Source organism: Rhinatrema bivittatum, chromosome 3, assembly GCF_901001135.1.
Source record: "Rhinatrema bivittatum chromosome 3, aRhiBiv1.1, whole genome shotgun sequence".
NCBI lineage: Eukaryota > Metazoa > Chordata > Amphibia > Gymnophiona > Rhinatrematidae > Rhinatrema > Rhinatrema bivittatum.
Window position 1 is genome coordinate 305101285 of NC_042617.1, and position 21855 is coordinate 305123139.

Sequence of the window (21855 nt, forward strand, 5' to 3'; positions counted from 1 at the left end):
ATGTTCTCCTGTTCCTATGATTGGAAAGGATTTTTCCATTTTGGGGTTCTGCTTTCCTCCTGCTTATTGTGGGAGTTTGTTCTATTATATTATGGCTTACGTACAGGTCAATACAGAGGAACTGCAGGTGGCACACGAAGTTATATTGCAGTGACAGTAAAACTTTCTCTGTCTCCATCTAATGGAAGGGAAGCAAAGCCCAGGAGTCTGGACTGATCTATGGTATTCCAGGAACAAACATTAGTAGGTAAGAACCAATTTTCTTGTACCTCTCTTCTGCTCCAGAAGGAAATCAGAAGGCAGGCTAGCTTCAGATGCTTTTTCCATTCTTTGAGAGATAGGTCTTCTGTATCCTCCAGTATCCCTAGTAGTGAAAACCTAGATAAAACTCTGAAGGAACCAAGGAACTATAATACTCAGCTCTTTTTTTGGCTGCGACATATTTGATTTCCAGTTCTGTGAGAAATAACCCTCAGGAAACCAGTCATAGTGAGGCTATGCGGAACCAGGAGCATTGCTTCACTCTCAACATCCAGTCTATAGCTCTCACAGCATAGATGTGGAAGGTGGATATAATTCAATCACTTGGATATTTTGATGAGGTATTTCTAATCCTTCCAGCTCCTAGAAAGGAATCCACTAAGAGGTCTTTATAGTTTCAGATGGAGGAGGGTTGCCATCTGATGTGAGGGCAAGTCCCTAGATCCTTTCTCCTGTACTACATAAAACTGCTTGGATACTTTCTGTAGCTTTCTGAGTTCACACTCACTAACAGGATTCACCTTAGTGCAACTGGCAATTATCACCAACATGTGGAAGGAACCCCATTTATGTTCAGTCTGTTGTCAAATTCATGCCAAACTTGTTCAAATGAAGCCTTTCACTGTGATATTGGACATCAGCATAGTTTTAATCTAGCTGATGAAAGCCCCTTTGAATCTTTGAACTCTTTTGGAAGGTCATATTTAGATGCCAGTCTCTTCAGCATAGGCAGTCAATGAGTTCCAGGTCCTAATGACTTATCTACCTTATACTAAATTTCACTGTAATGGAAAGGTGCTTTACATGCATCCTAAATTCCTTTCAAAGGTGATGTTAGACTACCACCTTAATTACTCAGTTATTCTGTACACATTTTTTCCGTAGGTCACTTGCCCATAACAGCAAAGCAGCTCTCCATACTTTGGACTGTAGGATAATTGCCACTTTTTGACTGGAGCAAACTTTGTTTAGCGTGTCCACTCAGCTTTTTGTTTCTTTTGACCCCAATAGGATCTATTAATGTAATAACAAAACTCATCATTTCCAATTGGGTAGCAGACTGAATCGCCTTCTGTTATACCTGGGCAGGGTATGTCAAGGTCCAGCATGTTAGGGCAATGGCGATATCAATTGCCAATCTAAGGTCTCTTCCTCTTGAGGAGATTTGCAAAGTGACATAGAGTTTAGTCCACACATTCATATCACATTATTGTTTGGACATGACCTCAGTATAGTAGGTTTGGATTGTCTGTTCTCCATGGCCTTTTTGAAGGGTAGTAGAGCCCAAGCTCCTCCTTGCTAGTGTCCATTTTTATTATTTTGGGTTGTCTTCCCCATTATCAATATTCTTAAAAAAAACAAGAAAAAAAACCTAACAAAATGAAAAAGGTGTCTCCCAAACAAAAACATGTTTCTCACCCCTTGGTGACTGTTATCATGTTCTCCCCTTTTACATTGAAAACAACTCTTATCTAGGGAGTCCTACTTCTGTGACATAGTGAACCTGCTTGTCTTCAAAGAAAGCTTACCTGTAACAAAGGTTCTCTGAAGACAGCAGTTCAGCAGTCACACAACCCTCCCTCTTCCCCTTCAAAGTTGTTTCCTCCCGTCAGTATGCATGGCTCCATGGGAACAACTGTGGAGTTCCTGTAGCACAAGAAGGCCAACATGTGCAGTAAAAATCTTTAGTTTATACCAGAAAGCTCTGGAAATCTTCAAAGAGTATCTGCTACAGGTAAGCAACTTTGCTTTGCTAGCATGAGGAGCTGGTGGAATGCTGTGAGACAGTTGATTGGTGCCCGCTGACCATGATCCACATCCCCGTTCATGAGTCTACCTCAGTTATCTGCTGGACCCCATGGATAGTCTTACAGATGTCCACTGATTCTTGGCATTTAGAATGGTAGATGGAGTGTAACTTTACACTGTGCTTTGACTCAGAGCTTTAGATGGTATGCAACTGGATACAGTAGTGTAGGAGTCAAAACTGTAGCATAACATCCTAACAAATGACTCATGTCATATTCATCTTCAGGGCCAATGTGTTGCCTAAGTACATGTAAAAGGTTTCAGCAAAACCACTGTTATCTCTTTTGATTCACTATCTGCATCTGGTCTCTCCCTGTCAGATAAAATCCCACTGAAACTGGATGCAATTGGGGTGTACACAGCATTGGGACTGAATGAAAGACTGTTCGTCTGCAGTGCACAGGAGGCTGACACATTGGTAAGTATGAAACCCATATAACCTAACTCCAGGTATGGCTTTTGCAGTCTGGGTCTTTGTGTTCAGATTTGGTGTCCATACTTCATATTACACTATTTCTGGAATGCAGATTTTGAGCTGGTAGGGCAGTGGATGATATTTCCATTCTGTAGCTTGCCCCCTTAATGAATCAGTGACATGGAGACAGAAAGGAAGTGTGGTCCATAGTGTCTGAGGCAGTTAGCTAAGTGTTTGGTGTTGAGAGTTTCCTGTTTATAAAGTCAAAATAATAGTATCCTGATTTTTAAAGGAAAGAAGTACAATTTTTGTAGGTCAGTTACTTCATTCTCTCACTGCCAAATCCAGGAGTTAACATAATCTGGGAGTTAGAGGATTTGGGAAGGATGCCAGGCCAAGGAAGTAAGGAGCAAAAAGTGGAGCCCAGTAGATACATTGAAGAGCACAAAGGGAGATTGCTAGTCCATAAAAAAAAACAAAACACTATACTCTCTGTATGAGAACAGAGTATATATTAGTTCTCTTTTCTCAGTTTCAGTTTTTATGTATTTAAAACTCTTATATTCCGCAGATTTGGTAATACCATGCCATCTGGATTACAAAATAACATAGATAATATTCAAAACAAGAACAATCAAACATCAAATCATGTATAACAAAATCCTCATAATATACATTAACAAACATACCTAAAAACATTATAAAATACAAAAGATCATTAAAAAATAATATAATACTAAATGGAATGCCTCCTGGAACAGATGAGTCTTTAACCCCTTGTGAAAGACTTTATAATTTTCAACCATTTGTAACTCATTAGACAAAGAATTCCATAACGAGGGCCCTGAAAGTGAAAACACATGTGACTGAGTTTTCTGTTTTTGAGCATCTTTTATAGAGGGACGCTGAAGTAGCTAGTGTCCTTTAGCACATAAACCTCTTGTTGGCCTATATTCTAATAATAAATCCGAGAAATAAAACAGACCAGTACCATTAAAGGCTTTAAATACTAAACAAAGTATATTAAAAACAATTCTATGGTTGACAGGTAGCTAATGAAGCTGATAGAGAACTGGAGATATATGCTCTCTTGGAGGAAAGCAATATTTCCCTGTACATACTCGGATCAGTCCAGAGTGTGGGTTATGCCTCCCTTCCAGCAGATGGAGACAGAGAAAAACTTGAAGGGCACCCTAACTTAACCTGGTGTGCCTCCTGCATCCCTTCAGTATTTCTCTGTCTCCAGCAGATGGAGGTGGTGCAAACCCTGCAGTCTTGCCCTGATTCTTGGGTTTAGACAGTTTCCCTTTAAAAAAAAAAAAATAATAATAATAATAATAATAATAATAAGGCAGAAACTTTATAGCTCTGAATCAAGCAAGCAAAAAAAAAAAAAAGTAAAGACGAGAGGAGTAACTTTCCAGTCTCCCAGGGGGTAGGCAGATCCTGCAGGTTCATCCCCCCTGATTGCAGGCTTAGGAGCTGGGGTTGATTACCCCGTAAGGCTCCGGGCAGGTAAGGCACCAGGGGAGAGATTACCGGTAGTACGGTCCCTCTCTTCCTCTGTAGCACTCACCCAATAAAACAAAACAAACAAACAAAAAAAAAAACGAGCAGCCTGTTAGGGGTTATTTCTTGACAGCTGCAATCCTTGACGGCTCTGGGGCATTTTCACCGCGTTTTTTGTCAATTTCAGGCTCCCTGCCGTTCCCTCTCGCCGTGATTTCTTTGTTTTTTTTCTTCTCCCTCGATGCCGCGGCCATCTTGTTGTGTTGCCTGCGGGGAGTCCTCCTCGAGGCTCCCTTGTTCAGGCATTTGCTCCCGCTGCCTTCCTGGAGGGGAAGGCAACTCTTTTTTAACCATAGCAAGCTCAGCAAAGCCCCGAGGTGCAGTTAAAAGATCAGCACCTCGGGATCCTCGGGCTGATCCGTTCCCTCTCACCGTGGGAACGGCAGCCATTTTAAATACTTTTGCAGAAGCTCAGGTAAGAGCTATGGGGTTAGGGGAGCTTCCTCCAGCCTTATCACCGGTCCCTGCCAGTCCTGATGATCCATCAGATCCGGACCAGGACGTTTTTGAGTGGGACCCCAATTTCCCGGGAGGGGATGGGGCCAGTTCTAATCCATTTTCATTGGATTTTGTCCTCCTTATGCATAAAGCTTTTTTAGCTTCGCAGTTTCAGCAAAGTGGTGCTTTGCATTTGAGACACCCGCAGGGACCCGCCCACAAAGTTGCCAAGCATCTAGATGTTCCAGCATCATTGTGGGTCGCAAAGTTGTGGGTGTCCATGGCTTGATGCGGTTCGGCCCTTTCGGAGGCTTCTACTTTGCCACCTGCTGGCATGGGATCTGTAGAGGATCAGGGAAAGCAGGCTCCTCTGGATGGAGATGACCCAAAGGTGGTCCGACTGTTTCATTGAGAGGAGTTTGAGCCTCTCATTCCCTCTGTCCTCTCGGAACTCGGTGTGGAACTTCCTCCTCATACTCCTCCACAGGATTCTGTGGACGTGGACCTGGTCCTGGCGGGGTTGCAGGCTATGACCAGAGCCTTTCCTTTCCATCCCATGCTCCAGCAGCTGATGACCCAGGAGTGGGATGTTCCAGATGCTGGCTTACGAGTTGGTCAGGCTATGGATAAGCTTTATCCTTTGCTCAAGGTGTCTCTGGAGCTCCTGAAGTCCCCCAAGTTAGACGCTTCAGTATCGGCTGTTACAAAGCGGACCACAATTCTGGTCGCAGGAGTGGCGGCTCTCAAGGATCTTCAGGATCGGAAGCTTGAAGTTCTACTTAAGCGCATCTTTGAGGTTTCGGCCCTCAGTATCCAAGCTGCGGTGTGTAGTAGTTATATGCTATGGGCGAGCCTGCGCTGGGTCCAACAATTATTAACATCCAGAGATCTCCCTCCGGGAGAGTCATAACAAGCAGAACGCTTGGAAGCTGCAGTGGCATATGGCGCTGATGCGCTGTATGACCTCCTCCGCCCTTCCTCTCGCACCATGTAATCTACAGTATCGGCAAGGCATCTCCTTTGGTTGCGTAACTGGTCAGCGGATGTGTCATCCAAAGCTCAGCTAGGTGCTCTTCCATTTAAAGGAAGGTTTCTCTTCGGTGATGACTTGGAGCAGTTGATAAAGTCCAAGGGTGAGAACAAGGTGCACAGGTTGCCTGAGGATAGACCAAGCCTTCCAGAGGTTTTCCATCGTCCCGCTCATGCTTTCGGGGGCAGCGTAGTAGGTTTCATCAAATCAGGCAGCAGCCAGCAGGTCAGTGACAACCCTTGGCCAGGCCTCAATCCTGGAATACTTCCTTTCAAGGCTGCAGAACCTCTCGGGAGGGAGGACCTGCCACTTCCCTCGCCTCCAGGACTCCACAATGAGATAAGGCCGGCCCATCCCTTGATCCCTCAGGTTGGGGATGGTTATCACAGTTCCACGAGGCATGGGCCAGGATTACTTCCGATCAGTGGGTGCTAAGCATAATAGAACATGGCTACGCTTTAGAATTTGCTCGACCTCTCCAAGCTTTTTTTATGATATCTCCCTGCGGAGCAAGGGCCAAGGGCCAGATCATTCGACAGACCCTCGACCGCATACTGTTTCTCAGGGCAGTGAAGTCGGTCACTCCAGAGCAATGGAATATGGGGAGATACTCCATCTACTTTGTAGTCCCAAAGAAAGAGGAATCTTTCTGGTCTATTTTAGATCTCAAAAAGGTAAACAAGGCCCTCAAGTACCGCATTTCGGCATGGAAACTCTACATTCGATTATCGCGGCGGTTCGCAAAGCAAGTTCTTAGCATCTCTGGAGCTAATGGAGGCATACTTGTACATTCCCATTCACGAGGATCATCAGAAATTTCTTCGCTTCATGATCCTGGGGATGCATTTCCAATTCTGCGCTCTGCCATTCGGTCTAGCTACTTACCCCCCCCCCCCCCCCCCCCGCACGTTCATCAAAGTCATGGTGGTAGTAGCAGTGGCCCTGCGGAGACAAGGGCTTCTGATTCATCCCTACCTGGATGACTGGCTCATCAGGGCGAAGTCGAGGGACCTCTGTATAGAAGCTATCAGCAAGGTAGTCAGTCTCCTGGAATCGCTTGGCTGGGTGACCAATCAGGCCAAAAGCAACTTTGCCCCTTCTCAGATGATGGACTTCCTAGGGGTCCGTTTCGATACCAGTGTCGGGAAAGTTTTTCTCCCCTCGGACCGAATGACCAAATTGATGGAGCAAGTTCGGTGCTTGTTATCGCTCCCACTGCCCAAAGCCTGGGACTATCTTCAAGTCCTCGGCTACTTGGCATCTACTCTGGAGGTGGTTCCCTGGGCTTTTGCTCATATGAGACCATTACAACGAGCGTTGCTTTCCCGTTGGGATCCCAAATCAGAGGAGTTCCAGTTCTCTTGCTAACCAATGACGCCAGGTCCAGTCTTGGGTGGTGGCTTTGCCCACACAATTTGTCTCGCGGGTTAGACCTCGAAGTCCCAAACTGGTTAGTGGTGACCACGGATACCAGTCTCTACAGCTGGGGGGCTGTCTGTCAGTCCCACTCAGACCAGGGCAGCTGGTCCCCGGAGGAGTCAAGCTGGTCGGTCAGATGCCTGGAAACCAAAGCAAGTTCGCCTGGCTCTGCAACACTTCCTCTCGTGCCTATACAATCAGGCGGTTCGGGTCCTGTCCGACAATGTGATGACAGTAGCCTACATCAACCGTCAAGGAGGCACCAAGAGTCAAGCCATAGCCGATGAGGCGGAATAACTCATGGCTTGGTGGAAGAAAAATCTTGCGCTGCTAGCGGCATCTCACATCGCCGGGAAGGACAACATACAAGCGGACTTCCTAAGTCGGAAGCGCATAGATCCAGGGGAGTGGGAACTTTTGGACCAAGCAATGGGTCTAATATCCCGCAGGTGGGGGACACACCCCACGTGGACTTGATGGCAATGCGAGACAATGCCAAGGTGCCTTGCTTCTACAGTTGCAGAAGGGATCACGGCACGGAGGGAGTCAATGCGCTGGTGCTTCCCTGGCCAACCTCAGTTCTCCTGTACGTGTTCCCTCCTTGGCCACTAGTGGGCAAAGTTCTTTGCAGGATAGAAATTCACCCAGGGAGTGTAATTGTAATGGCTTCGGAATGGCCCCAACCTCCGTGGTTCGCAGATCTGGTCTATCTAGCGGCGGACGGGCCCCTACGGCTCTGATATCTTCAGCATCTTCTTCGTCAAGGTCCTATATTTTTCAACCAGGCATATTGCTTTTGTCTAGCGGCCTGGCTTTTGAAAGGAAGAGATTGAGAAAGAAAGGGTATTCGGAGGAAGTCATTACTATGTTGCAGTAAGCCAGAAAAACGTCTACCTCTCTGTCATATGTTAGGGTGTGGAGAGTTTTCGAGACGAGGTGTCAAGAAGGAGGAATTCTTCCCAAGCATTCTTTTATTGCTAATATTTTGGCCTTTTTGCAAATCGGCTTATCCAAGGGCTTGTCTTTTAATTCCCTCCGTGTACAAGAGGTGGTCCTAGGTTCTCTGGTTGGCAGCTCAGTAGCATCACATCCGGATTTAGTGCGTTTCCTCAGAGGAGTAAGACATTTGATTCCTCCCATCCGTCTGGTATGTCCATCTTGGAGCCTTAATTTGGTACTTCACATCTTGTGCGATCCGCCGTTTGAACCCCTTAAAAAGGCGACGTTAAAGGACCTCAAGTTAAAAACTGTGTTTTTGGTGTCTATCTGCTCAGCTCGCAGAATCTCAGAACTACAGGCTCTCTCTTGTAGGGAACCCTTTTTGAGAATTTCCGATTCGGGAGTTTCTCTTCGAACAGTCCCTTTCTTTTTGCCAAAGATGGTCTCACCCTTTCATTTAAGACAGTCCGTAGAGCTCCCGCCCTTTCCTAATTTATTGGCCGACGTCCCGCACACAAGAGAACTTCGTCCTTTAGATGTCCGACGATCTCTATTATGCTATTTGGAGGTCACGAATCCTTTCAGAGTTTCAGATCATTTATTTGTCCTGTGGAGCAGTCCCAAGAGAGGTCAGAGAAAAGCTTCTAAGCCAACGATTGCACAATGGTTGAAAGAGGCTATTTCGTCCGCTTACATTTGTAAAGGTCGATCCGTTCCTGAAGGATTGAAAGCCCATTCCATTCACTCACAGGAGGCTTCGTGGGCTGAAAGTCAATTGGTTTCTCCACAAGAAATCTGTAGAGCGGCTACTTGGAAGACACTCCATGTTTTTGCTCGCCACTAGCGCTTGGACGTTCAGGCTCCAGATATCTGCAATTTTGGCAGGTGGCATTCTCACGCGCGGGACTCTCAACGTCTCACCTGGTATAGGGAAGCTTTGGTACGTCCCACAATCTGGTCTGATCCAGGTACGTACAGGGAAAATAAAATTGGTTCTTACCTGCTAATTTTTGTTCCCGTAGTACCACTGATCAGTCCAGACACCCACCCTGAGTTTGGGAGTGAGTATTTCAAGAGTTCACGCTCATATTCCGTTTTTATTACAGCACACTAAGAAAGAACACTACAGGTTGCTTTCACGGTTATACTTCTATTGTTATAGTTCCATTTTGCTTGATTTGTTGTTATTAAGGTTAACTGTTATTTTGCTTGGATAATCTATATACTGAAGGGATGCAGGAGGCACACCAGGTTAAGTGAGGGGTGCCCTTCAAGTTTTTCTCTATCTCCATCTGCTGGAAGGAAGGTATAACCCATAGTCTGGACTGATCCGTGGAACGAAAATTAGCAGGTAAGAACCAATTTTCTTCTATGCTATAATATTTTAGAGTGTTTGCACTTAGGAAGGCCAATATACAAGAATTACAGTAATCAATGTAAGTCAGAAAGTAGGCTTGCAAGACCACCCAAAAGTCACTAAGTGGTAAAATACATTTTAGTCATTGTTATAAACTTAACTTGAAGACCCCCATTTTAAAACAGCTTTCAGTTGTGTTTGCAAGGACCAACATGAGGTCTAACCAGATCCCAAAATCTTTAACAACTGCAGAAATCACAATCTGTGTCGTCTCCATCGATACAGAAGGTGACAGGTCAGGAATCAGGGAGTGGCTAACCCAATACAAAACCTTGAACACATCAGTGCACAAAGAAAAAAAATATGTACCTGTAACCAAGCCATTAAGATTTCTATTTCCAACCAGGCCCCCTGCCCCAGATAATGTTAATACAAAATGTAGGAATAACATGCAACTAAGCATCAACTCTAGCATCTGATTCGTACCACTTTTCAAATGGTTTCCATATAGTCTTAAATAGTAGGAGATCCATATTCAGACACAATCCAGATAGCAAAGTTAGCCAGATAAACTTATCTGACTAACTTTGGAGGTATATTCAATAGTGCCACCTAACTATAGCCGGCTAATTTTAGGACAGATCTTTGGCCCAACCAGACATAGCTGGCTAAGTCATAAGGCTAAATATTGGAGTTAGCCGGCTAACTCAGCTCCTCACAGTTACACTCCCTAACTTTGTGGGCTCAATTCTAACCACCTAACATTTTAGCCACCTAGATTTTAGCCAGATATGTGTCCAAATATTAATTTAGCCAGCTAACTTCTGAGTTAGCTGACTAAATGTTTTTTTTAATATGGACCTCCTGGACTCTCTCTCTGTGCAGAGCAGTAAGAGGTAAATATTCAAAGGGATCTAAATCATTTGAAAATTGATAGAGCTAATTGACTAAATTTGACTCTCTAAATTTCACTAGGAATCTAAATTTAGCAGGTCAGTTTCTGGGCAGGCCTGGAGGCTGGGTTAGGAAGGGGGGAACGAATTAAGTGGTTAGAGCTGATTTTCAGTGCTTCCTGTTCAACTTGGCAGGCCACCTTCCCCCTCGAGTCTTTAAATGTTAAAAAATAGCCCTGGCAGAGGGACCCCTTCCTTCCCTCCCTCCTGCTCTTTAAATACAAAAATCTGCCTAGGCAGCAGCAGCATCTTGTTCCCTCTCTACTATTTAAATCTTAAAAAAATAATTTTGCAGCCACAAAATCCTTTTCTTCCCTCTTCCCTCCCCTGTAAACGTGCCAAAACAGACCCTCCATTGTGAACAGCCCAAAATGACCACACATCTGCCTTACTTTTTTCCTCCCTTCCTCCCTCCCATTCAGCTGCGAAAAAATGGCCCATGAGAGCAGGATTCCCCCCCCCTCTCTCTCCAGTCTTCTTTTTTTGTAATGTTTTAAACATAAATCTCCAACAGATCCTATCATAAACTGTTGAGCATTGATACCTAAAAGGATTAAATGAGTTTGCTCCTTTTGAGCTATCCAAATCAGATTAAGTAGTCTCTGGATATTATCAGATGTGTGCCTACCAGGAATAAAACCTGATAGACCAGAAAGACGAGCGGCTAAAACTCATGCAAGTATCTTTATGCCAATTTTATTAAGAAAATAGTTTTATGTGACGTACATAGAGTTTCATCTTTCCCCTGCTTGGAAGTCATTCTAATGCCAACTAGTCTGATAAAGGGAGGCAAATATCCTATATCTAGTAATGAATTAAAAACACTAACTGGTGGCTTTACTAAGATCCACTTAAAACATTTAAAGAATCTGATGGTGAACTCATCAAGACCTGGGGACTTATCCAATTTCAAAGACTTGATGGCTATCAGTACTTTAGAATCCGAGATCTCTTTGTCTATCCTCAGTTGCTCCTCAATAGAGATTTATGACAGGCAAACATTAACCAAATAATCTTCTGTACCATCTTCAGTTGTACTGATATCCCTGGAATATAACTCCTAATGAAACTGGGAAAAACAAGCTACATGTCTGATTGTTATAAATAAGTAGTTCACATCCTCTATCCTGAATGTAGTATCTTTCTTAAGCAAGGTTATTTACATGAAGGTATTCGCTCCTCTCCTTCTTTAGAGACCTCTTCCTGAGCAACTGGGGCCGACGGTGGGTACCTGTGACATACTTGATCTCATCAGCTCCAAAGACTTAGCCAGCCAAATGTCGGACTATGACTGGAATCTTTTTCATAGCATTCACCAGGTAAAGTGCATCTTGAGATGGAATGCTGGCCCTTGGAGAGCCAAGAAGGGAAAATGAGGAATGAATCCCAGAGTGCATGCCCTAATTTCTACAATAGCTTTAAATGCTCACAAATCAGAGATCAAATGCATTGATTACTAAGTGAAATCATGTTCACGCTTGAACACGAGATCTAGATGGTCTAAAAAGGCTTATATGCAAATCTTATCTTGGTCTAATAAAAAGTATCATGACTTGCAAATAAATTCATATACTATACATGCCCTGCTGCTATTATGGGGAAATTCCATCATGGAGGCATGGCCTACTATCCCTCATAGAGGCTTTTCACATCTCTGTATTTATTCACACTCCTTCTGTATCTCAGTGTCGTCATATATCCCCATATCCATTCATTCCGACTTCTGTATCTCAGCCCTGTGACACATCCATGTATCAATTCACATCCCTTCTTAATCTCAGCTCTGTGATACATTTTCCTATCCATTCTCCCATCACTACCCCCTCCTTCTGTATTTCAGTGTCAGAATGGACAGGAGTTGAGCCAGCAGACCCTAGAAGGAAGAGGCTAGGAAGCTGGAGATGCAGAGGCAGGGAAAAGCCAGGAGACATTTACTCTCCAATTGCCAAGTACTTAGACATGCCCTTAGAAGGTCCCATTAGTTCAGCACAGGACATGTCCTGATTGGTGACAGTATATAAGGAGAGCAACAGAGACACAACAGACTTTGCTGGTGCAGTAGAATTCTGGAAAACATCCTCTGGAACCTTTGCTCATCTGGCCTTGTTCCTGCTCCGCATCCAGCCCTGCAGTCCTGCTACAGTATTTCTGCTCCATGCCCCTCTGCTAGGTTCCTGATTTTGAGCCCGTGCTAGTGTTTACAGCTGCATGCTGAGACGCTTCCAAACAAGGCCTGGATTTACTAGCCTTAGCTCAGTCTTTGTCCAGCCGTCCAGGCTGTTTAGGTACACCTCTTCCAAATGTACCATTCAAAAGCAATCAGATGTACCCTGACAGCTTGTACAAGCTAAAAAGCAAGAGGCTAAGCTGGAATGGAACAGACAGCTGTGATGCCTGATAATTTGAAGGACTTAATAAATGCCATTCAAACAATACAGGCCCAACCCCACATCCTCCAGTAGAAGATTTATACCCTGCAGGGGCCGAACTGAATGGTCATCCTAGGCCAGCCACTCACTCGCAGACCCTCAAATGCCACTCTCAGAAAATGCTGATGGAACAAGAAAATATTGCATGTATTTCTCAAGCAGTGTAAGCCTTGAATCTGACTACACCCACATGCTTATAATATGGACTCTCTTCAAGTGGGCTTAATTATCAGCCTACTTTCAAAGGAGGCCTTGGCCTGAGCCAGTCCACTGCTGGAGCAAGATAGTTGAATCCTTGACTGTGCTGACCAATTCATAGCCTTCATCTCTTGGGCCTTTGGGAAATCAGACTAGGTCCAGCTACCAGAAATAGTCTTTTGCATCTCTGCCAAAGTCAACAGACAGTGATAGAGTATGCTGCAGAGTTTTGTTGCTGGGCCATTGATCTGGACTAGTGCTTCAGGCTCCTTTTAGACTGGATCTTGCAAGCTACATAAAGGATGAGCTCGCAAGGTTGGACTCTCTTGGGGAGCCTGGAAGCTCTGATCACACTTTGTCTGAGTTGACAGGCATCTCACAGAATGGAACTGTGAAGTGAAGTGAGAAGACCCTGGTCCCGAGAGAAGTGCATCGCCCTCTGGTAGGCAGGCCCTGAAAATGTCAATAGGCACAGTGGGCCTGTGTCCATGGTGGCAGAAATTTGGGGGCAGCAGGCTGGTTGAATATTTGATGCCTTCCAGCTGTGCCTAATCTCAGTCAGCGGAGAAGAGCCCTCTGCTTCCTGATCCAGCCTCTTCCCTCCCAAGCAGTGTGTGCAGGAAACAGGATGAGAAGGGGGTAAGCTTGGAGCCGCAGAGGATGGGAGGATCATTTTGTGCAGGGTAGTAGGGACTGAGAGGGGATCATTGTAGGCTGAGAGATTTGTCTGGGAGACATGTCTGTGTGTGAGAGAGAAGGGAGCTGAGGAGGTAATGTTTGTGTGTGTGAGAGAGAGAAGTGATTAGTGCTATGTTTGTGTATGTGTCGGAGTGAATGGGAGGTCAGAGAGAGAATACAAGGGGGAGCAGGACCAAAGCATTATAGGAACACCTTTCTCCTCCCCCACCCCCACCCATGCAATTCAGATCCTCTCTCCCTTGAACTCGGATTCTTTCCTTCCAGATCCTGGAACCTCCCATCCTTCCTTCCTCTCTCTTGTCCCCATATCCTGAAACCCAGTCTGTAATCCCTCCTACTCTCTCCTCCCCTAGCACCTTCCTCTCTCCCTCCTCCCATCCCAGATTCCTGATCTTCATCCCCTTCCTCGATCTTCCCCATCTCCCATCCTCCCCATCCCCAGTCCTCTTTCCTTCTCACATTCCTCACCCCACTCCTGGTCCATCTCCCTTCTCTTCCCATCCATGGTCCTCTTGCCCTCTCCTTCTCCTTTTCCCACCCCTGATATCTCCTCCCTGTATTGATGCTTGTGTTCTCTTTCCCTCACCCACTAAAACAAAATTTCCTGAACATACCCAGATCAGTCCAGACTACTGGGTTGTGCATCCCTACCAGCAAATGGAATCAGAGAGCAAACCTTTGGGCACTGCTACATATACGAGAGTGCCACCTGCAGTCCCTCAGTATTTCTCTGACTCCAGCAGATGGTAGAGGTGCACTCCTGCAGTCTGTTAGTTAAAAAAAAAAAAAAAAGGTAGAATTTTAGATAGTTGGTAGGCTAGCTCCCTGAGGTGTTAGGTGCCGTTGTGGGCCATCCCTCAACGGAAGCCGGGCGACCGGGGGGGTTGGACACCTCTGACTGAGGCTTCGTTTGCAACAGGCTGGAGTGCTTGATAGCCAGGGGCTCCTGGCTCCCTCACACACCGAAGCTGCTCCTTCGGATCCCTGCTTCTCTAAGGCTGACTCCATAAAGTAAAAAAAAAAAAAAAAGATTGTTTTCTTTGGACTGAGGTAAGCAGTCTGCGCTGGGGATGGGCCTTATCCGCTTGCCGGTGAGATTTTAGCAGCTGGTCTTCCCACGCAGTTTCGTCGGCACCCAGGGCTCCGGGCGCTTTGATGGCGGGGAAAGGAGAAGGAATTGCTGGCGTGGTTCAGCAGCCGCGGCGTGTGGTCTGTTTTCTCCTCGGTGGTTTTTTTCTGTACCTCTCTGCTTCTGGAAGCTGCAATTTAGGCCTGTTGCGTCTGATTTTTTTGTACCCGGACCGCGTGGCTGCGCGGCACTGCTAATGGCGCCCGCTCCAAAATGTCGGCCTGCCGCGCATGTGGCGCACTGGGGCAGGTGTTGAATGCGGCTTTCCTTTGCCAAGACTGCAGTTCGGGCCAGGAGGGTTCCTCCTCCTCGGGCCTTAGGCCGGGAAAATCAGGTCTTCGGTCAGCGGGGCCTGTTCTCCCTCCCGCAGGGGGGCTCCTCCACAGCGGGGGACGTGGGAAAAGGATTCCCCCCCCCCTTTTTAGCCCATGTGCAGCAGGATTGCTCTTTTGGTGAGGGTGCACCAATGCCAGACCATCCTTCGGAGGGAGAGGAGGTCCCCGGGGAGTTTTCCCCTGAGTTTATTCTCCTTCTACATCAGGCTTTCCTGGCTAGGAAGCAGGTGGTCTTTAAGAGACTGGCTCGCCAGGGGGTCCCGTCGGAGCTTCCACTCAAGCGGGCATTAGTGGGTCCCGAGGAACCTCAGCAGCACCATGGGGACCAGTGTAGTCCGGCAGTTGACGCTAGGCTGCTAACCCCGCAGGGTGGAGTTCCAGATTCTGGGGTTCAGCTGGACCTGGTACCGGGTGTTGATCTGGGTGATGTGCCACAAGACAACCCGGATGCAGAGGTTCTGGGGCTTAAGGTCTCTCAAGAGGAGGTGTTAACCCGGTCCTGGATGGGATTCGCAGGCCGACGACAAACTTCCCTTTACCCAAGAAGGTCCGTAAGTTGGTAAACCGGGAGTGGGAAGCCCCAGATGCTGGTTTAAAGGTGGGCAGAGCTATGGCAAAGATCTATCCTCTTTCGCAGGACGTCTTGGATCTCCTTAAGGTCCCGAAGGTAGACGCGGCTGTCTCTGCCGTGACTAAGAAGACCACAATTCCCGTGGCCGCAAGCTGGAGATCCAGTTAAAACGGGTCTTTGAGGTCACCGATCTGAGTCTTCGGGAGGCGGTTTGTGCCAGCCTTATGCAGAGGGGTTCAGGAGGCCATTCCCAGTACCGGCCCCAGCAGTACTGGCCCGGTGCAGGCCGTGCATCTAGAAGCGGGCATTACATATGTGGCAGACGCCTTGTATGATTTGGTGCGTACATTCGCCCATAGCATGGTGTCCGTGGTGGCGGCACGGTGCCTCCTCTGGTTGCGGAATTGATCAGCGGATTTGTCTTCCAAGTCCCAGCTTTATAACCTTCCCTTTAAAGGCAAGTTCCTTTTCGGAGAAGATCTGGACCAATTAGTCAAGCTACTGGGAGAGTCCAAAGACAACAGGTTACCAGAGGATAACAGATCTTCGAGGAAAGTGTTTCCCCCTTGGGATTGCTTTCGGGATTCACGCAGATTCTGGGCGGGCAGATACTTTGCTCCTTCTGCACCCAAGCAGACTCAGGGACGTCAGCAGTCCTTTCGTGGCACACACCATCCAGGCAGAGAGCCCCGAGCCTCGGAGAAGGGAGTGGAAAGCCCTCCCAATGAGGCCACGGGTACCCATTCTGCCGTCAAAGCTGTAGAAGGCATATTGTCGAGCTTTTACGCGGCGTGGGTAAGGATTACCTCGGACTGTTGGGTCTTGGAAGTTGTCAGGGACAGTTACACTCTTGAGTTTTCGCGCCCGGTTCAAGAGGCATTTGTGGAGTTCCGAGTGGCGTCGCACGGCAAGCGCGAGACAGTGCAGGGGACCCTGCAACGGCTTCTCGATCTAAGAGCCATTGTCCCAATTCCCTTGGTAGAACAGGGCCAGGGCCGGTACTCGGTGTACTTTGTGGTTCCCAAGAAGGAAGGCACATTTCGACCCATTCTATATCTGCAGAAGGTGAACTGGTGTCTTCGGATCCCTCATTCTCGCATGGAAACCTTGAGGACGGTGGAGGACGCTGTGCACAAAGGGGAGTTCCTCCGTCACTAGATCTCACCGAGACGTATCTGCACATCCCGATCCAGCAGGATCACCAACGTTATCTGCGATTCAAGGTCCTGGGTCAACATTTCCAGTTTCGAGCCCTTTCTTTCGGCCTGGCGATGGCTCCACGCACTTTCACCAAAGTCATGGTGGTTGTGGCGGTGTTCCTTCGCAAGGAGGGGGGTCTTAGTTCACCCATACCTGGACGACTGGTTGATTCGAGCGAAGTCAAGGGAGGACTACAAAAGATCGGTCCAGAGGGTGATGTTCACTTTACAGTCACTCGGCTGGATCATAAATGTGCAGAAAAGCCACTTGGAGCCCACTCAGTCGCTGGTTTACTTGGGAGCGCCTTTCGATACCTCTTGAGGCGAGGTGTTCCTGGCATCGGACTGTGTGACGAAGTTGCAGGATCAGGTCAGGGTGTCAGAAAGCTCTGTTGTTAAAGCTGGTATTAGCAATCTGATGTTATTTAGAGTAGTTGTGGGTGGATCCTTGGACCAGTGGCAGATGACCACGCCCTCGGGGGAAATCCCAAGAGGGACCACAGGTCAGGCTTAGTGTAGGAGACAGACACACACTAGTTCATTTATTAGACAATATGGTAAACCTCCAGAGGTGGCAGTAGTGAGCTGGAAACGACCGGCTGGGCTGTAGTCCCTCAGGTATTGGAACAGCGATCCCAGGGTGGCTGAGCTGTAGAGAACTAAGACAGTGAGTAGGCAGTATATGCAGAGTTCTGGAACAAGCCCTTAATGGTAACACTCACACAATAGTCTTAAGGCAGCCCAGGAGTTGGTATACATTAGGCCCTCGAGAAGCGAGTACCTGGACCCAGGGAAAGCTCTGAGAGAAAGATGGAAACTCACAATGTTGTAAGCAGTGATGACTTCTTAGCAGAAGTGGTATTTAGGAGCAAGTCCGGGACGTGGGCCCTTGAGGAGCGAGTCCGGTTCCGGACTGCGACCTGCAAAGAAAAAGAGAGAACGAGGCCCCCAAGGAGCAGGTACCTCTAGTGAAGTCCGAGGAGGCAGAGTAGCTAGGGTCGCGGAGAGCAAATCCCATCCGCAGCGACCAGGAGGAAGCGAACCCCTTGCTAACTCGACTTGTTAGCGAAAACTGAGACCTTAAATATCTGGAGCTGATGACGTCATCTCAGGGGGACGCCCCTGAGGTTCGCGCCAACACTGGTACATCAGTCGGGCTGCGCGCGCGCACCCTTAGGCATCTGGTCAACATAGCGGCTTGCAGCGTCGAGCCGGTCCGTGAACGCCGGAGGACGGCCTGGAGATGCCACAGCAGCTAGCCTTCCATCAACCCCGAAGGGAATCGCCAACGAGGTAAGGTGAGCGAAGCAGAGACGTCAAGCAGCGACGGACACAACACAGGGCCCTCCTTCAGGGGGAGGCTCCTACAGTCTGGCATCATTTACAAGTCCTGGGTTCCATGGCCTCCACCTTGGATTTGCTTCCATAGGCGTTCGCTCACTTGTGGCCGTTGCAGCGTGTGCTGTTGTCAATGTGGAACCCGGTGTCAGAACAGTTCCACCTACCGTTGCCACTACTCCCAGAGTCAGTCTGTCGTGGTGGCTCTCACGCAACAACCTGGGGCAGGGGGTGGATCTGGATCTGCCGAACTGGGTGGTAATCTCCACAGACGCCAGCCTATCAGGTTGGGGAATGATTTGCTTAAACAAGACCGCTCAAGGCCTCTGGTCCCCAACAGAGAGATCCTGGTCCATCAACCGCCTCGAGACGAGGGTGGTCTGACTTGCCCTGTAAGCATTCATTGCCCCTATTCGAAAACAGAATGGTTTGAATGTTCTCAGACAACGCGATGACGGTAGCTTGCATCAACCGACAAGGTGGGACAAGGAGTCTTGCGGTAGCACTGGAAGCAAGGCTTTTGTTCACTTGGACAGAGCGCCACCTCAAAGGAATCGCCATGTCGCAGGGGTGGAAAATGTTCAAGCGGATTTCCTTAGCAGGCAACAACTCAATCCGGGGGAATGGGAGCTGTCTCCCGAAGCTTGGAACCTCATGTGCGTCATGTGGGGCGTGCCTCCATTGGATCTGATGGCTACTTGGGCCAATGCAAAGACAGAGCACTTATTCATCCGAAGACAAGAGGTGGGCTCGGTAGGATTAGACACCTTTATGTGACCTTGGCCCATGGGAATTCTTCTCTATGCCTTTCCCCCCTGGCCTCTGATCAGTCGACTTCTCCGTCACATAGAACAACATCTAGGCAGCATAGTGCTGGTGGCTCCAGAGTGGCTGCGTCGCCCGTGGTCCGTGGACCTGGTTCAAATCACGCTGGAAGGTCCCCTACATCTGGCTCATATCCTGCGTCTGCTCCGGCAGGGGCCAATATTTTTGGATTGGGAGGATCACTTCTCTCGCGCGGCTTGGCTTTTGAGAGGCAACGTTTGCGATTGAAGGGATATTCAGAACAGGTCAGTTCCACTCTTCTTCAAGCACAACGACCGGCTACTTCTATGGCCTATGTTAGTCTGGAAGCTTTTTGAGGTGTGGTGCCTTCAGCGTTCCTTGGATCCTTTATCAACAGATGTTCCCCAGGTGTTGAATTTCCTTCAACAGGGGTTGGCTAAGAGTTTGGCATTCAATTCCCTTCGGGTCCAGGTAGCGGCCTTAGGTGCCTTGCGTGGCAGGTTTCACGGTTGTTCACTGGTGGCTCATCCGTATATTACCCGTTTTCTCAAGGGGGTTAAACATTTATGCCCTCCCGTTTGCCATTTGTGTCCGGATTAGAGTTTAAACCTGGTGCTTCATGTGCTTTGTGGAGCTCCTTTTCAACCTTTACACAGAGTGACAGTAAAAGATTTAACCTTGAAGACTGTCTTCCTGGTCGCCATTTGTTCTGCTTGCTGGATTTCGGAGTTGCAGACTTTGTCGTGTCGGGATCCTTTCCTTAGAATCTATGAGGATAGAGTCTCGCTACGCACGGTTCCTTCCTTCATCCCCAAGGTAGTATTTGCCTTCCATGTCAATCAGTTGGTGGATCTGCCAGGGTTTCCACAGTGGCCCGGGTTTCCCCCCAGGAGAGAGATCTTCATCTTTTGGACGTGTGTCGCGCTCTTTTGCGCTATTTGGAGGTTACCAATGACTTACAGTGTTCAGATCATCTGTTTGTTTTATTCGGCGGACCTCAGAAGGGTGACAAAGCCTCTAAGGCTACAATTTCACGCTGGATTAAGGAAGCTATTTGCTCGGCCTATGTTGCCTGAGGATATCAGGTTCCCTTGGATCTGAGAGCTCATTCTACTAGGGCCCAGTCTACCTCCTGGGCTGTCAGATTCTGTCGCCGCAGGAAATCTGCAGGGCGGTGGTTTGGTCTTCCCTTCACACTTTTACCAAACATTATCATTTGAATGTTAAGGCGCATGATAAATCATCCTTCGGTGAGAGTGTTCTGCGCACGGGTCTTTCAGGTTCCCACCCAGTGTAGGGTAGCTTGGGTACATCCCACTGGTCTGGACTGATCTGGATATGTTCAGGAAAGGAAAATTGGTTCTTACCTGCTAATTTTCGTTCCTGTAATACCATAGATCAGTCCAGAGGTCCATCCCCTTTTCATATTCCGAGAATGCCTTAAGTTCGAATTATTGACTGAAGTGAGTTTTCCTATTACAGATGCTCTTGAAGGAGCAGGGTCTGAGGTGGTATTCTTGTTTTATTGTTCAGTTCTGGGTGAGTGGGTTGGCTGTTGTGTTTGGATTCCAATCTTTTCGCTCGTTAGTTTAGTTAGTTAGTTGTCACGGGCTTGGGTACAGGCCAATACTGAGGGACTGCAGGTGGCACTCTTGTATATTAGCAATGCCCAAAGTTTTGCTCTCTGACTCCATCTGCTGGTAGGGATGCACAACCCACTGGTCTGGACTGATCTCTGGTATTACAGGAATGAAAATTATCAGGTAAGAACCAATTTTCCTATATTATATACAGACACGAACAAGGTTAGAAAATTACCTCATTTGTATAACCTAGTATAAAAGATGGAAATGTCTGTCAGTGTGCTTCAGAGGTTTCTCATTTTTGCCACGGAATCTACCCCAAAGCTGCTGCAAGAAACTGTGAGGCTTTGCCTTAGAGTCCTTCTGCTCCCTGTGGTCTGACTTTATGGGAGTGGACAACAGCATTAAAAGTGGCAAAACCCTAAATCCGTCACACAGCACCATAAATGAAGTGTACAGACATATACTAACTCTACTTACAAATCCAACTGTATAGACCACTTGCCAGCTTAGGACAGATCTGAATACTTTTTAATTTTATTATTTATATTTCACTTTTTGATACTTTAAAGTGGACTACATTCAGGTACTATAGGTATTTTTAATGCAGAACTGATTTGTTGCTTCTGTGATTTTGCTGTTTTAAGGTGGAACTGATCTATTTCATTTTTGGCCGAAACAAGTTTCCAAACGGAACCATAGCAAACCTGGAGCGCTTCATGAGGCGCTTTAATGAGATTCAGTACTGGGTGGCCACAGAAATCTGCCTCTGCGCAGATGTTATGAAGAGGGTGCAGCTGCTGAAAAAATTCATCAAACTAGCAGCCCAGTAAGTAAACACCCAGACAGCAGGCAGGCATCCAGGAGGTCCTCCCACCTCAGACAACCATAGCTCCAGTCCCGGGGGGTGGGGGAGGATTCCTTCATTTCCGGCAGCATGCAGCAGTTGCAGGGGGTTCCCTCGCCTCAGCATGCCAGAATCCCAGATAAGAGCGGGAGTGACCCAAACGCTGGCGTGTCCCTCTCGGAGAGGGGGGTTGGTTGCGGAATGGTGATGTGCCCCTCCGCGCGACGCATTTGGTTGAAATGATGAGTGCCGGTAGGCTTTTACTGAAAGAAGCCTGCACATTCTTAGTGAGTCCTGTTTCTTTGAACATCTGTCTGTGTTCCTAATTGTAGCCTGAAGGAACAAAAGAACCTGAATTCCTTCTTTGCCGTGATGTTTGGCCTAAGTAACACAGCCGTGAGCCGCCTTGGCAGGACTTGGGAGGTAGAGTACGCTGTTTTAAGGATGTCTTCGCTTCGGGGAATAGCGCCGTGCTCAACAAACAAACAAACAAACACACACACACACACACACACACACACTCACTCTGCCATAAGCTGACTGACAGCATG

The 21855-nt window shown here is 47.5% G+C and overlaps 1 protein-coding gene across 3 annotated transcripts in view; it reads left to right on the forward strand.

Annotated features, from left to right (window-relative positions):
* The window catches only part of RAPGEF3 (Rap guanine nucleotide exchange factor 3), a 244424-nt gene that overhangs the window by 175248 nt on the left and 47321 nt on the right, over nt 1–21855 (forward strand). For all 3 annotated transcript variants that reach the window (XM_029595109.1, XM_029595110.1, XM_029595111.1), the window contains 4 exons: nt 2391–2488; nt 11384–11509; nt 21105–21286; nt 21637–21727. In XM_029595109.1, the coding sequence (XP_029450969.1) occupies nt 2391–2488; nt 11384–11509; nt 21105–21286; nt 21637–21727 (497 nt within the window). The remainder of the gene's footprint in view (nt 1–2390; nt 2489–11383; nt 11510–21104; nt 21287–21636; nt 21728–21855) is intronic.